General features: G+C 57.9%; 1 protein-coding gene across 7 annotated transcripts; it reads right to left on the reverse strand.

Moving 5' to 3' along the window:
• Positions 1 to 51: 51 nt before the first annotated feature.
• On the reverse strand, positions 52 to 16,453 carry TPST2 (tyrosylprotein sulfotransferase 2). 7 transcript variants are annotated; one of them, XM_063416274.1, is made up of 7 exons: positions 16,435 to 16,453; positions 8,087 to 8,151; positions 4,205 to 5,108; positions 2,563 to 2,761; positions 1,802 to 1,852; positions 1,638 to 1,686; positions 52 to 600 (listed from the first exon to the last, which is right to left on the reverse strand). In XM_063416274.1, the coding sequence occupies exons 3-6, from the start codon at positions 5,038 to 5,040 to the stop codon at positions 1,657 to 1,659; spliced, it is 1,116 nt and encodes a 371-aa protein (XP_063272344.1). In that variant the 5' UTR covers positions 5,041 to 5,108; positions 8,087 to 8,151; positions 16,435 to 16,453; the 3' UTR covers positions 52 to 600; positions 1,638 to 1,656. The 7 variants fall into 7 exon arrangements, with proteins under 7 accessions (XP_063272344.1, XP_063272340.1, XP_063272341.1 ...); XM_063416270.1 differs by lacking the exon at positions 16,435 to 16,453 and adding an exon at positions 15,792 to 15,867; XM_063416271.1 differs by lacking the exon at positions 16,435 to 16,453 and adding an exon at positions 15,574 to 15,774.
• Between the last annotated feature and the right edge of the window lie 23 nt (positions 16,454 to 16,476).

Genomic DNA, 16,476 nt, shown 5'->3' on the forward strand with positions numbered 1-16,476 from the left:
TGGCCCAACGGAGTAAAAGGGACGGAGCCCGCGCGATTAATAATTAAAATATTAAATATCAAATCAACACTTTAATGGTGTTCGACACCGAGGGTAGAGGGGGCCATATATTAACTCTGCAATAGCCTCTGCAGGGTCGGGGAGGGGGTGAGGGGAGGGCACACGCACCACAAAGGCTCTGCAGGGCCAGGGGGCTGTTCCTGACCCTGGGAATTGGGAACAGCCGGATCAGGATGGCTCTTCCCGATCCCAGGAATACGGAACAGCAGGGATGGGAAGGCTGTTCCCCACACCGGGAACGGGGAACAGATCACAGAGACACAAAGGCGATGTATGGAGTCCTCCAGCCACGGCACAGGGAATCTCCTCCCGCCCCCCCGAGTCCGGATTTCCACAGCCGCATTCCCCACGGAGCGCTGGGAGAGGCCGGCGACGTTCCCGCCGTGGAGCACGTTTGGCCTTTGCAAATAAATGCAAATACATTCCTGGAGCGCAGTCATTTGGCAACAGTAGGAGCAAGCAATATGCTTGGAGAACCGATTTCCACGGGCCCACTGCACACTCTTCCTTCTCAGGCAACAACAGGCCTTTGGCAGCGTTCTGGAAGAGACAAAACATGGAATCTCAGGGGCACGATCCCCTCGGGAAACAAGATCTCCTAAGAAGCAGGATCTCCTAAGGAGCAGGATTCCCTCAGGGGTAGGATCCTCTTGGGGTAGGACCCCCTAAGGAACAGGATTTCCTCATGGACAATCCCCTCAGGGGCCAGATCCCCTAAGGAACAGGATCTCCTAAGGAGAAGGATCCCCTAGGGAACAGGATTCTCTCAGGGGCAGGATCCCCCCAGGAATCTGATCCCTTAAGAAACAGGACACGCTCAGAGCAGGAACCCCTCAGGAACAGGATCCCTTAAGCAACATGATCCCCTCAGGAATAGGATCCCCCTTGGGAGCAGGATCCCCTCAGACTAGCACAGCAATGCCCTACTGAGGGTTTAAAGCCCTTGTGACACAAAAAACAACCAGAAAGGAACCAATTCTCAGCCCAGGGCAGGGGACACACAATTCCTGATCTTCCCTCAGTGCTTCTGATCTTTTTCTAGCCCAACCGTCTGCTTGCACACAGAAACTTGCTCCGAAAGGATTAGTTTTAGTACCAAGAATGGTATTTTATGCTTTAGCATGGAAGAAGAACACCCAACACATCAACAGTTGTCTCTGGAGCAGAAGCCCAAGGCAGCAGCTTTGTTTTCCATCATGCTTTCCTTTGTTTTCTATCCCCTTCCTCAGGTCCATGGCACGTCCTTGGAGGCAGCTGGGGAGCAGCTCAGCTCATCCACACAGTCCATGTGTGCCAGCTGCCCGCAGGGACGGGCTGCAATAACCCTCCCGAGCGGCTGAGTTTCATTTTGCAGCTTTAATCCTGTTCCCAGAAGCTCAGGAAAAGAATTCCTTACAAATGGTCCCACACAGCAGCATTGTGTGGTGAGATCTGAGGCGGCTGTGAAGGATCCCTGGCACCAGGAGTGTGCCTGGAACCCCAGCTGATGCACAGAAATCACACAAACCAAGTGCTGGTCCTGGAGCAATGCAGGCAGATTTGCCCAAATCCCAAAATTCAGCAAAACAGGGTCTTACCTGGAAATCATTAATTTTCTTAGTGAGAAGATGACGTGTTCTGAGTCACCTGGAAGAGCCCCAGAAGAGAAGGGTCAGCTCTGAGCCAGCATTCCCCAGGGAAGAGAGCAGGGACCAGGCACCCCAGTGTGTCCCAAACCCCTCAGGGTATGCCCAGCTCTTACCTGCAGGTGACCTTTGAGATTGGCCGGTGTTTTATAATCCCCCTTTAAAACCTGTGGGAAAGAGAACCTGGAGTCATCCCCTGGGGCAGTGGAATCACCTCTGGGTCGCTGCTGTCAGCAATTCCCAGCCTTCCCAGGCTGCACCTTGAGTGCTCTATCCGGCTCTGGGTCCTTCTCTCTAAGACTGACAAGGGGCTGAAGCATGTCCAGGGAAGGGAATGGAGCTGGGGAAGGGGCTGGAGCACCAGGAGCAGTTGAGGGAGCTGGGGGAGCTCAGCCTGGAGAAAAGGAGGCTCAGGGGGGACCCTGTGGCTCTGCACAACTCCTGACAGGAGGGGACAGGCAGGAGGGGTCAGGCTCTGCTCCCAGGGAACAGGGACAGGGGGAGAGGAAACTGCATCAAACTGTGCCAGGGGAGGGTCAGGTTGGACACCAGGAGGAATTTCTTCATGGAAAGGGTGGTCAGGGCTTGGAACTGCCCAGGGAGGTTTGGAGTCCCCATCCCTGGAGGTGTCCAAGGAATGTGTCTGATGTGGCACTCAGCACTCTGGGCTGGTGACAAGGTGGGGATTGGGCACAGGTTGGACTCGATGGTTCTGGAAGGCCTTTTCCAACTGGAATGCCATCAGAATTCTGTGATTCTGTTTTCCCTGTGTGGGTCTGTTTCTCCCCTGCTCTATCCCGATCTGGTTCAGGAGCTTCCCTTGTTCTGGAAGGTTCCCTGACCCCTGGGCCGTGCCCCCCAGGGCAGTGCCACTCACTCTGTGCGTGTTGTTGACAACCAGGGGGTCGGGGTGGCCGTAGTTGGGGGGGTTGGCGTAGGGGTCGTAGCCCAGCCTGGCCAGCATGGGGGCGATGTGGGCCATGTCCTGCAGCACATCCCCCGGGATGTGCCCGATCCACTTGGATAACGCCTCCATGTTCACCGGCTTGATCACCTGGTCTGTCGACCTTTCTATCCTGGGGAAAATAAAGGGAAAAAAAACCAAAACAAAAGACACGATGGTTGGATTTCACACACGTGCTGGGCTCACACAGAACTTGCTGCCACCTCCAGAAAGAACCACAGGACAGGACCTTAAATCCCATCCCACCCCACCCCCTGCCGTGGGCACGGACACCTTCCACTATCCCAGGCTGCTCCAAATCCTGTCCCACCTGGCCTTGGGCACTTCCTTGGATGGGGCAGCCACAGCTTCTGTCCCTCACAGCCCTGCTCTGGGGAAGCAGACCCTGGCAGGGGGTTCCACAGCCCCAGAGGCTGGGTTCTCCTGTTTAGAATCATGGAATCACTAAGGTTGGAAAAGCCCTCTAAGACCAGTGAGTCCAACCATTCCCCCTGCACTGCTAAGGCAACCACTGATCCATGTCCTGAAGTGCCACATCCACTTTTAAATTCTTTCAGGGATGGTGACTCTACCACTGTTCCAATGCCTGATCGCCCTTCAGGGAAGGAATTTTCCTTATTATCCAACCTAAACTTCCTCTGGTCCAACTTGTTGCTGCTTCCTCTTTTCCTACAGGAGGGATCCATCCTGCACTGGGACAGGGGTTTTCACCAGGACGCCTCTGCTTATCAGAGGAAAACAATGTAAGATGTGTGGGCTGTGGCACAGATACACCCGGTGACCCCTATGAATATTCACCACCTGACCTAAGCAACCTGAACCAATTTGCTCTGAGCAAACAGGGAAGCAGAGCCGGCTGCATTCCCAGGACATCCTGGAAAACCTGAGCAGCTGCACATCCCCCGTGGCTCCTGTGCCCTCACCTCCAGGACACCAGCAACTGAAATGGAGACTTGGATAATTCCCTTACCACTGCTGATTAAATTCTGCTAAGCCTGACTTAAGCCTCCACTTAGAAAAGAAACAGCATTAAAAGAGGAAAAGAAAGTGGGAGAGGTAAACACCCCTCCCGCACATGGAGAGACCAGGAGGGAGTGCTGGGTGTGCCTCCACTGAGCAGGTATTGCTTTTATTCTGCAATACCAGCTCCAAACCTGGCAAGAAGTGCAGCTCATCATCAGCAGCAGCACAGCTAATCACCCCAAGGAGGCATCTGAGGACGGGTGGAGAAGGAGGCATTAAAGAGCTCACGTTTCAGAGCAAGCAGCTCTTTGCAAATTAGAGACTGAAATAATTTCTGCACTGTCAAGACAGATTAAACAGTCACCTGCTCCTGAAATCCTTGCTTGACAAGCTGTTCTGTGGAGTACAACAGATTGGGAGCATTAAAGCCATCTCTTACTCAGGAACACAAACCCCAACGCAGCACAATGTGCCGTCCCTCCTCCCCCAAAATCACACACAAACCCCAGCGAGGCGGCCCTGTCCCCACTTTTAGCCTGCTTTGTGTAACAAAAACACCCCTCGAAAAGCCGAGGAAGGAGTTGGGACTCACTTGGAAAGGGACACCCCTCCGGGCTTCCCGATGAGCTCCTCGTGGTGCAGCACTGTGTCACTCCAGGAGATGTCCAGGAACCTCATGATGTTGTGCATGGAGCGCTCGGGGTGCAGCACCAGCTGCTCGTAGTAGACGGGCAGGCAGCGGGCGCGGCCGATCTCCAGGCACTGCGAATACATCACCTCAATGGCCTTGTTCCACTTGGTCAGGCAGTCCCGGTAGCTGTTGAGGTCGAAGCCGGCGATTGTCACCTTGCGCGTGATCATGGAGTGCACCGAGGCGCGCCCGTCCCGCACCATCAGCAGGAACTTGGAGTTGGGGAACAGCCGTGACAGGTACACCGAGGACTTGAGCGTGAAGGGGTCCTTGTTGCACAGGTACCTGGCGGGCTCGCCGTGCTTGGCGATCACCTCCAGGATGAAGGCCTGCATGGCTGCGTCCAGCACCTGATCTGTCACGCCCGCCTCGTCCAGGCGCATCTTCTCGCGGCCGGACTTGGACCAGGCCTGGCGCATGGCCAGCACGCGGGGGATGATGCGGGTCTCCTCCCCGCAGCGCACCTCGGGGTGGGCGTCCAGCATGGCCCTCATCAGCGTGGTGCCGCTGCGGGGGACGCCGCCGATAAAGATCAGCGGCATGTCCTTGCTGTACCGGTACTCCACGCGGTTGGCGTCCACCATCACCAGCTCCTCGTTCTCGGGCCTCATCAGCCTGTGCCTCCTCTCGCTCAGCACCTGCTGGCACTCCAGGACCTGCTGCCCGAGGTGCAGGGTCACCATCAGGGCCGCCACCGAGCCCACCAGCAGCAGCACCCTGCGCGTGGTGACACGCATCCTGCTCTCCTGGGCACGAGGCTGGGGGCTTCAGCTCTCCGCTAGCGAGTGTCCGAGCCCACGGGCATCTGCAAGAGAACAGCACCGTCAGAGCACCCTGCCCCGGCGGGATGCTGACACCATCCCAGCATTTCATCACCTCCTTCGCTTATCAGCACCTCCCAGGCTTGGTGCCTTACACCCAGCAGGTAATTAAAGTCTGCCTCCGTGCACACCCAAAGAGAGAATTTCTGCGCTGTTTGTGCTCCCAGAAACACAGGTTTACGGCTGGAGCAGAGCTCCAGGAACGTTTTGGAGAGGAGGGGCCCTGTAGACTCAGGGAGTCCTTAAAATAAAATCTTTAGAGTGCCTGTTTTGTGCCAGATGAAGCCCAGACCCTCAGTGAGGTTATTCCTCTCAAACCCCACTCCAAGACCGCTCACCTCTCAGCCACCTGCATCCTCCCTACATTTTGTTTAGTTTAACTCTGCGGTCACAGGGGAGGGGGAAGCTGAAGTAAGAGAAAAACAAGCCTCTCATGCCAACTTTAAGGGTCTGAGTCAGGAGAAACCGTTAGAATGAAACACTGAGAAATTCAACCATCCGAGAGTGAACAGCCACACACGCAGCATTCACCACCCTGCCCAGCCTCGGAGACTGACCTGGCGGAGAAATCCGTGAAACTTCATCTGGCACCGAGACTTTTTGGGGTTTCCCACGGCTCGGCAGGACACCCAGCAGGAAGGCTGCAGCCTCTGCGAGTGCCCAGCTCAGCTGCGTGCTCAGAGGGACTCCCGGGAATGCTGGCACCGCTTCCCGCCCCCTCCCCCCCGTCCGCCCCAGTTGCGAGTGCAGGTTTTGCAATCCTCCCCTGGGCTCACCCCGGGATTTCCAGTTCTTTGTGATTATGAGGCTGGGGCAGGAGTTGAATGGAGTGGAAGGAACGGGCCGTCCATGGATTCTGTTTTGCTGACAGAGGTCAAAGAGCTGCTTCAGAAAAGCGTTTTCTCCCCTCCACGAAGGAACACATTGTGCAGCAGCCCATGCGGAGCAGGGAGCAGGCAGGAGAGAGCCTGGAGCTGGGCAGCTTCCCTGCTCCTGCCCTTCCTGCCAGGCACTCAGGGACTCTCTCTGCTCCCCCCTTCCAGTCTCTGACATCTCACTCCACCATCCTGGACTGCTGCCATCCACCCACGGGCTTTTATCCACTCCTGCCCAGGCAGTGCCTCTCTGCCAGCCCAGGGATGCCCTTCCCCAACCCAGCAGCACGGCAACATCACTACCAGAAGTGTTTTTGTGGTTCTTTACTCCCTGGTCCACCCTGACCAGCGGCTTGGTAACATACCAAAGCTAAACAGCCTCAACTGCATCCCCAGGAATGAGATAAAGTGGGTGGATTTACTGGGATGTAGATCAGAGGTACACCCAACAGCTCTGGCATTTTTGTGGCACCAAGCAGAGTCAGAGCCATTAACAAGACAAGTGCTGCCCCTTCCTGCTCTCTTCATCTGTTTCAGTCATGTAAATATATTCAAATGTTCACCCCGAAATAATTGCAAATGCCACAAGACCCGTTTCAATGGATGGCAGAGGAGCAGGCAGGATTTAGGGCCAACCGGAATAATTAGGGCAATGCAGACCAAGACGGGCTAATTAGCAGCAAAGGCTGCATCGTGAAAGGAGAGTGGAGAACAGAAGTGCTCTGTTCTCCAGGAGAACCAGCTGACAGGGAGCAGTTCCCACCGAGATGCTCCAGCAGCTCCAGTGAGCTACGGAGGGAACAAAGGGACTCTCATATTGTGCATGATGAGAGGGCAGCTGGGGCTGCCAGCTGTGCCAGGGGAGGGTCAGGTTGGACATCAGGAGGAATTTCCCCATGGAAAGAGTGGTCAGGCCTTGGAAGGGGGTGCCCAGGGAGGTGGTGGAGTCCCCATCCCTGGAGGTGTCCATGGAATGCCTGGACGTGGCACTCAGCGCTCTGAGCTGGTGACAAGGTGGGGACTGTGCACAGGTTGGGCTCAGGTTGGATGGTCTGGGAGGGCTTTTCCAACCTGAATGATCCTGGGATTCTGTGAGTCCCTGGACCACCCTGCCTGTCCAGCAGGCAGGGACACAGCCACCACTGCTCCCACCCAATGCCACCAGAGTGGGGAAGCTCCCACTCCATGTGGGGAGTGGGAAAGGCAGGTGCTCACAGGAGCCTGGCTTCTCCCCACTGCTGAGCTCTGCACTCTGGCTCTGCCCCTGCACAGCAGCCCCTGGCCCCAGGAGGGCTGGAATGGGACAAACCTCTCTGTTTGGATCATCCTGGGATCACCCCAGTGTGCTGGGAGGGCTGAACAACATCCAGAGCGTGTCTGGCTGTGGGCCAGGGGCAACCGCAAACGGCCCAGCTGGTTCTCAGCTCTTTTGTGCAGTTCTCCACTGAGAATTTCCTAAAATTTATGGACCTCATTAGTCTGTGAGGGAAGACGGATGGGTCATTTCCTCCCCAGCAGACACTGTGCTGGAATCATGGTGTAATTAGGTGCAGGGCTGTCTGAGCAGAGACAGCCCTTCCAGAGACAACACCCTGTTGGATGACCAAGCTGGCTCTGAGAGCTCCACTCCAGCAGGAATTAGGGAGCTCTCAGAGGGTCCTCTGGCACATGGTGGCAGGGAATGGTGACATGGAAACAGAAATCAAAGCACCAGCAGCAATCCAGGGCTGAAGTCCCTGAGTGCAGCTTGGACACGGCAGGATGGGGATGTGACCCAGGGCCAGGGGCTGTGTCCCTGGCCAGCACTAGGACAAGGCTGGCACTCAGAGCGTGGGGGAGGATGGAAACCAGTGAGGAAGTGACAGCAGAGTGACAAGAGGTCCTACAGGCAGCGAGTCTTCCCTACTCCCATGCTGACAGACTTGAGCATGAACAAGGCTGACACTGTGTCCTGCCACCTTGCGAAAGCAACACAGGATCAACGGGACACCAGTGGTGGCATGGACAGATGTGCAACATCATCAGGCAGATGTGCAGCAGCCACCCAGCACCCCAGGGGAACCACACATGCAGCTGCTTGCTCTTACCTTTCCCCCATACGGTCATTGTGCTGCTAGTTGAGCTTCATGCTGAACCGTGCCCACCAAAACACCTGATGGGGAAGAGAAGCCACAGTGTTGGTTTGTTTATTTAGCACACACATCTGCTCTCCTCCTCAGCACCTTCCCCTCCTGCCCACAGCCTCCTCGGAGCCCCAGGAAAGGTGTTCCTGGTGGAGCTGGTGGTCCCAGCTCATGGGCAATGCTGGCAGCTGGACTTGGCACAGCTGACCTGAGACACCAGCACTGTTCACAGAGCACAGGCAAGCCAGGACACACAGAGGGAAGCAGCAGGGCAGCTGCTCTTTTAGGAAATGCAGCCTCCTGGAAGGGAGAGGCCTCAGGGGGACCCCAGCAGCCGGGATGTTGAAAGCCCAGGCGACGACAATCCAACCGGGCACAATTCCAGCACACACGACCGGCACAACAGCCTTGACCAGAGGAAGCAGCTCCAGACACGCCTGCTGCAAATGCTGAAATCAGGCACAAGTCAGACAATGACCAGAGCCCTCAAGTCAATGACAATCAAAGGAGACAGAGCCCAGAGGACCTGCAGGCCTGACAGGACCTCCCGGCTCCAGCCCAAGGAACAAAGCTCTCTCCAGCCTCACCGCCTGCCAAGAACCAGCCACTCACAGCACGGAAATCCCTCCAGGTTGGGAACCAAACCCCTGGACACTGTTTGCTACAAGGACACAGCACCTGCACCCACAAGGACTGCTCCATGCCAGGGAGCCCAGCAGCCTTGGGCGAAGCCATCCTGCAAGCACAGAGCATCCTGGGGACAGTCTGGGACAGGCACCCCGAGGGGCCAGGACTCTGCAGGATCACGGGATGTCACTCTGCTCCCAGGATCACAACATGGAGCCATCATGGGGTCACTGCTGCTGGGACATTCCCAGTGAGCTGCCCCTGATTGCACAGCAGGTCCTGGCCTCGCAGGATGTTCCTGAGAACATTTCCAGTAGTGACACTAATGGCTATTCCAGCCACCCCGGTCTCTCCTCCTGCCATCGAGTGTCACCGGCCTCAGCACTAAGGAGAAACCAGAGGGAAACTCCACCCAGCACAAACTCTGCAAGGGCTTATCCGCAGTGCAGGCGCTTCCCTGCGAGGCTTCCTGCTCAGCCTGGCCTCCACAGACCGCAGGATTCCAGCTCCTGAGCAGGCTGCAGCTCCACAGAGCAGCAGCCGCGTTCCTGGATGCGCTTCTGCAGTGCCATGAGCGCTGAGGTGCAGGGACAGAGGTGGTTTAACAGCCCACCCAACTCACCCTGCTCCAGAAACGTCTCCAGCTCTTCCCCGTGCGCAGACACACGGACAGACACACGGACACGCGCTTGTTTGTGACTTCCTTCCTGGTGCTGTGCAGGGCGTCACCACCAGCTGGGCTCCAGCAATAGCTCCGACCAAAACCCCGACCAAAACCCCTGAGTGAAACCCCTGAGTGAAACCCCTGACCTTGGCACCTGCACTGGGAACGGGTAAAAAACCATCCCCAGAACAGGAACAGCCCCTGTGCCAGCACAGCACCCTCAGCAGTGAGGAAACACCATTTGTTGAAGTGTTACAAACAACCACAAAACCAGTTTCTATGAGCAGTCCCATAGGATCAAAAACTGCATTTTTCTTTAAACCATTCCCAGAAATGATTGTCATAAAGTGCAGCCTCCCCAAAAGATGTAGGTGTGGCCTGGAAAATTTGAGCTCAATTTGTTGGTGGTTAATAAAAGGATAAGGATCTGCAGGCACCCTTGTGGCGGAACAGCAGCAGAAACTGCGGTCGGCAAGAAATGTCCCAACATATCCAACTCGCATCTTTACAAATCAGCAATATTTAATTACTGAATTGATAGTCTCCAGTTCATTTACACAAATAAACACAGCTTGCCTGAGGGCCACTGCTTCATCTCAACCTGAGCTCAGTCCAGCGCTGGCACTGCTGATGGCAGCTCTGCTCCTCCTGGATGCTCCTGCTGGCAACTTGTACGGCACATTTCCAAACACTTCCCAAGTATCTCTCTCAGCAGGACTGGAATGCAGCGAGAAGGGGGCATGGGGCCAGCGCCAATCCCCACCAGGAGCTCACAGAGGCACCACGGGGATGGCTGTTGTCACTGAATGCAGCGTCAGCCCTGTTGCACAACCCCCAGCTCGTGCTTCTCCACCCTGCACTGCCCAGACCGGGACTGATCCCACAGGACAGTGGGAACAGGGTCCAACCCACCCATTGGGACAGGGGCTCTGAACGTACCTCTGCTGCAGATGAGCCATGGCCCTGAGCTTTGGAGGGAAGATATGAAAATGAAGCTGCTGCACTCAAAACAAAACCCCACAACAAAAAAGAAGCTGCTGTCATCCACCACGTGGCGAGAGCGGCACCACTGAGAGCAGAATGGGTTTGGTGACTGAAACTGAAGCTGCACTGCAGGTCATGAACCCAGGGCATCTATTGGAACAGAGGCCAATTGCAGTGAAAACACAACCAATCCCAGGAAAAACACCTGTGGTCTGGAGTACTTCGGAGTTCTGTGTCCCTTGGAAAGTCCCCAAACAGCACTGACAGCTCTGTGGTTTTCACTTGCACCGCCACCATCCCAGGGAAAACAGTCAAATGAGTTCAGGGATGAGTGTTCAAGCAGCCACCTCAGCACCTAAACCACACAGAGGCAGCTGCAGCTGCATCTTAGCACCCAACAGGGGACAAAGGAGAATTTATTCTAACTGCCAAGGACCTATAAAAGTAAACCAGCAGAACCTGCTGCCCTGAGGATTAAGACAGCGTGTGCCAGCTTCAAACACTTTCTGGCTCAGAAAAGCTTGCAAGGTGAGAGCCCTGAGCCACACCACCCATTCCAGCCGAGCATCCCTGCCCTGCATCCCAGAGAGCCCAGCCAGGGCTACGGGCACTGTGTGCCAGGCAGCTCCAGCAGGCTCTAAATCACATCAGCAGAGAATGCACAGACATTTCACAGCACAAACAGACTGTTGGTTTATCGCCTCAAGGCTGTTACGATTAGCAAAACATTTTATTATCCTGCTCAATGGCAGAGTGTTCCTCAAACAATAAAAATCCCACCGATTTACAGTAAGTCCCCTCCGCCCATCCCTTGTTCCAAGCATGGAACAACATTTTATCTTCCGAGATGGAAACCTCAGCACTCACCCTGCCAGCCTCGCAGGGACAAGGCCTTCAGCTCAGAGAGGCAGATTAATTATGGGATGCCCAAGGGGAAAAGCTGATGGCAGAATACAGGGATGGAGGCATCTACCCACTCCCCAGCACCTGGCACTGCAGCAAGGCTCCAGCACATCAGACTGCTGTGCTGAAATAGGACACCAGCTCTGCACTTCAGAGGGAGCTCCTGACTCTTAATTAACCCACAGGGCTTCACCCTTCCTTAATTAATCTGCAGTTGCTGCCTCAGGGGGACAAAGCAAAGCCAGCACAGGTGCACTGACAGTGACATTCCCACGTGCCCTGACCAGTGACTCCACTGTCCTGCTGGAGGATGGGGCTCTGGGAAAGCACTGAGCTCTCCCCCAGCTCCTCTTGCCCAGGGAAGCTGTGGCTGTGTCCATGGCCAGGCTGGATGGAGGTCTGAGCAACCTGGTCTAGTGGAAGGTGTCCCTAGAAGATCTTTGAGATCCCTTCCAACCCAAACCATTCCATGATTCTGTGACAATTCTGTGATTGCTCTCCATGCCTCTGACCAGGTCCCTCCAACTCTCACCCCTCGCCCAGGGCATGTCCTGGGGATACCCATGGGAGAGGGACACTGGGTGAGGGGAGCTGGGGGTTGCAGCCCCCCTGTTCACTCACCACACTCGATGCAAACCCAGCTCTTCCCTCACAAAACTGCACAAACATTCCCTGCAGGAATGTGGGTGGTCAGAGCCTGCCACACAACAGGGAGAAAGAGAAGTCAGAGGAACTGCTAGAAAAAGCACTAAGTATCTTCAAAAAATATTTTCCCAATCCACACGCCAAACCCTAAGTCTCAACAAGCTCCATTCTTGCACGTACAAAGATCAGGATCTGCAAATAAAAAGTTGTTTCTGCAAGACAAACCCCAAAACCTCAAATTTGCTCAAGAAACAAAATCAAAGTGTTTTATTTCCCCATGCAGCAGCAGCAGCAGCCCTGGAGGCACAGCCTGAGGGCAGGGCAGCAAGGATGGAGGTGCTTCTGCTCACCCTGCAGGCAGGGAGGGGAGAGGGGACACTGCTGCACCTCCCCATCTTCCCCAGCTGCTCTGCTCGTTTCTTGTCCTGTTTCTTGCAGGAGCACAGCCCTGAGCACAGCCCAGCCCCAGGATCGCCAGCAATGCCCAGCCATGCTCAGCACTATGGATGCTGTAATGGCAAGCATTTGGCACCTCCACAAAGCCAGAAACTTTGGGAAGCACCAGCACCTGCTTCAGCGATGTGTGAGTTTGTGGCCTCCCTGTCCCAGCGAGGACGGGCAATGACCACCCCCAAGCCCTGGCATGGGAGAAGCCCTTGTGAAACCACGGACGGAAGGAACGGAACCGGCTCCCTCCGAGCCTGCCCCGTCAGCCAAAGCACCCAGCACGGCACATCCGAGCCAGCGCCTTCCTGCCTGCACCAGCCCCGCTGGGAGCCCTGCTCCTCCTCTGCTGTCACCTCCATCTGCAAACACTGGGCCACCAAGGGCCTGTGCCCATGCCCTGAGTGCCACCCGGCCACGCTGGCCCACAGCCGGGGTGAGCAGAGCTCCCAGCGGGGTTTGGTGGCTGCTTTGCCACCCCTCTTGCAGCTCAGCCACTGCCAGCAACAGCTGCTCACACCACAGGATCCCTCCCAGCACCAAGCAGGAGGCTGGAGAAGCTTTCCCTGCCCCAGCACAGCAGCCTGTGGCTCCAGAGCCAACATTCCCGTGGCCATTCCTCCGTGGAGAAGCACCTGGGTGCTTCAGAGCTCCCAGTCCCAGTCTGGGGTCACTGCCTGGGGTGTGTGGTGGGAAGCAGCCGCTTGCTTCACTTCCGAGTGCTGCGTGTTGAGCAACCCCTGCTGCTGCTCTTGTTTGCTGTCCCTGGGAGGGGACAAGGGGCTCCTGCAGCAGGGACATCCTCCCGCCTGCACCCACACCGTGAGGCACCACAGCACGGACTGGGGACCAAAAGGGGGCAAAAAAAGGCAACGTTCACCTTGAGAGAGGAAATCTCTGAGAGAATTCCTGCAGGAATTCTGGAGGCAGGCAGGGCACCAGGCTTGGAAAACAGAGTGAACCCAAGCAGGCAGCAGGGCAAGCTTCTCCCTGGTTCTGCATGCTCGCTGCCTATGGGATCTGGAGGGAAACGTGCTCGGCTGAGCCATGAGGCTGAGGCTCCTCAAGGCATCTCAAATTCATCACAAGGCACATCTGCACGGTGCCAAATAAAACCACCTGCTGGGGGTTTGTTTTCTCTCTCCAAAAATCTTCTTGACAGTCCCCGCGTTTTAACAGCGCTCCTGCCATCCCACACATCCCCAAAGGCTCAGCGTGCCTGTAATGCAAGCTGCCTTTGGAAAAATCTCCTTAAAATAGCAACAGGAATTGCTAATACAGTTTGTAAAACCTACAGGCAGAGGACAGCAGTGGCACGAGCCTGCCCATGCTGGTGAGCCCACCAGTGTCCTGCAGAGACCCCAGGCCCCAGCCTGCCACGTCCCCACGCAGTGAAGCCCCCCAGTGCCAGCTGCTGTGGGCGATGCTGGGGAGGAGCCGCACAGTGCCCAGTTCAGCTGCTGTCCCCCAAATTCCAGGCTGCCTCTCTCATGTGACTCTGCAGAGACCCTGGGCTCCCTCTGGGCTGTGCAGCACAGCTGCTCCTGTGGTGCCACATGCAGCAGCCTCGGGGCACCAGCTGCCACCGGCACGCGATGGCAAACCCCGCTCGTGGGCGCCCGCGCTGGCACTTGACAGCTCCCCACGAGCACCCTGCAGCCTTCCCACTAAACACACGGCAAATCTGGAAACCTGTTGGCACCAATCTTTGGGATCTCCCCACTCACCGTTGCTCAGAGCAGGAGGGAGCAGCACGGCTGTGCCGAGGGGGGGACTCGCCTCCCGAAACCGAGTCCAAGCAGCTGGTGGGGCCTGGCAGAGGGAAGCGTCTGAAGGGGTTTCAAGCTGTGAGATGATTTTTGGACAGAGCCCGAGCGTGCAAACAAACACAGCGAGGGACAGAGCAAAGGCCTCTGTGATGCAAACCATTCCCTGCCTGCAGAGGAGGGCAGCCCAGCTCACGCTGCCAGCCCCGGTGCCAGCAACTCCAGCCATGAGTCACAAGGAACTTGAGCTGGACACAGCGTGGATGTCACATCCCTGCCACACAGGGCACGGCCGATGGGCACTGCCAGGAGAGTGCCAGTGCCTTGGGTGGGCTGCAAGGTGCCAGTGCAGCTGCTCAGGAGCCCATCTGCACCCCCTGCCAAGGGGGGAGCCACATCCCACAGCCACCCTGACTTTGGTGCTGCCAACACCTCTTGAGCCTCAGCAGAGGCTGACCTGCAGGCACAGCCTCTCACTGGGCACCCACCTGCCCAGGCCACCACGCTCATCCTGGCATAGGAGGGCAGTCCCAACCCTGGCTGAGCTCTGGACACCTGGACAGATGGACAGCCCCAGCCCATGGGTGCCTCTGTGTATGGCAGTGCTCAGGTTATGGGGGCACGGCTTGGTGCTGGGCTGCCACAGGGGTGCCATGGGAGGGAGGGGGGACCGTGTGCCAAAGAGCAGAATGGGAGGACAAAAGTACAAGGAGGACCCTGGGCTGAGCATCTCATCCCACCTGCCATGCACTGTGCACTGTGCACTGAGCACCCTGTGGCCACCTCAGCACACCTTGCACTGCACTGAGCACCCTGCCCCGAGCACCACTCGTGAACCCAGCACCGAGCATCCTGCCCTGAACACCCTCCGTGAACCCAGCACCGAGCATCCTGCCCTGAGCACCACTCGTGAACCCAGCACCGAGCATCCTGCATCCAGCACCCCTTGTGAACCCAGCTCTGAGCATCCTGCCCTGAGCACCACTCATGAACCCAGCACCGAGCATCCTGCCCTGAACACCCTCCGTGAACCCAGCACCGAGCATCCTGCCCTGAGCACCACTGATGAACCCAGCACCGAGCATCCTGCCCTGAGCACCACTGATGAACCCAGCACCGAGCATCCTGCCCTGAGCACCACTGATGAACCCAGCACCGAGCATCCTGCCCTAAGCACCACTGATGAACCCAGCTCTGAGCATCCTGCCCTGAACACCCTGCACCGAGCACCCTGTACCGGCCACCCAGCACTACTCTGATCACTCCGCACCGAACACCCAGCACCGAGGACCGCTCTGTGTCCCCAGCACCGCACACCCCGCGCCGTTCCGTGTCCCCAGCACCGAGCACCCCGCACCGTTCCCATCACCCATCACCGCCCCGCGTCCCCCGCACCGCGCACCGCCCGCACTGCGCACCGAGCATCCCCCGCCGCTCCGCGCTCCGTTAGCTTCGCCCGCGCCACCCACCGAGCCCCGAACCGCTACCAGGCAGCGCCCGCCGCTACCGGGCGCCGCCGGGCCGCTGTCACCTGCCAGCCGGCGCTGCTGGGGGGACAAACGGGCAGGGCACAGCACACGCGGTACCGGGGCCGGGCCGGGCCGGGCCGCTCCCCGCGCTGCCCCCCCGCACTCACCGGGGCCGCCGCCGGCCCGGAGCGGCGCGAGACGCGGCGACGTCACGCGCACGCGGGGCCGGGATCCCCGCCCGCCGCTCCGCGCGTGCGCCGCGCGCGCCGCCAGGCACCGGGCGGCACCGGGGCACCGAGCCGGGCACCGAGCCCTTGTCCCTGCCCGTATCCATGTCCGTACCTGTGCCCCTGCCCGTACCCGTGTCCCTGCCCGTGTCCCTGTCCGTACCCGCGTCCCTGTCCGTACCCACGTCCGTACCCGTGTCCGTGCCCGTGTCCCTGTCCCTGTCCATACCCGCGTCCCTATCCGCGTCCCTGTCCGTACCCGTGTCCGTGCCTGTGCCCCTGCCCGTACCCGTGTCCCTGCCCTTATCCGTGTCCGTGCCTGTGTCCCTGTCCCTATCCGTGTCCCTGCCCGTGTCCCTGTCCGTACCCATGTCCCTGCCCGTGTCCCTGCCCGTACCCGTGTCCCTGCCCGTGTCCGTGTCCGTTTCCGTGTCCCTTCCCGTGCCCGTGTCCGTACCCGTGTCCCTTCCCGTGCCCGTGTCCGTACCCGTGTCCCTGCCCGTACCCGTGTCCGTGCCTGTGTCCGTGTCCGTTTCCGTATCCCTTCCCGTGCCCGTGTCCCTGCCCATGTCCCTGTCCGTACCCGTGTCCGTACCCGCGTCCCTCCCCGTGCCCGTGCCCGTGC

The sequence above is a fragment of the Prinia subflava genome, chromosome 19 (genome assembly GCF_021018805.1).
Source record: "Prinia subflava isolate CZ2003 ecotype Zambia chromosome 19, Cam_Psub_1.2, whole genome shotgun sequence".
Classification (NCBI taxonomy): Eukaryota; Metazoa; Chordata; class Aves; order Passeriformes; family Cisticolidae; genus Prinia; species Prinia subflava.

Excerpts from the sequence above, each read along its gene's own strand:
- TPST2 (XM_063416274.1), bottom strand. The coding sequence starts at position 5,040 with ATGCGTGTCACCACGCGCAGGGTGCTGCTGCTGGTGGGCTCGGTGGCG. Across the intron at positions 2,762-4,204 it reads GGAGGGGTGTCCCTTTCCAA|GATAGAAAGGTCGACAGACC; the intron begins GTGAGTCCCAAC and ends TATTTTCCCCAG. Across the intron at positions 1,687-1,801 it reads ATCTCAAAGGTCACCTGCAG|GTGACTCAGAACACGTCATC; the intron begins GTAAGAGCTGGG and ends GGGCTCTTCCAG.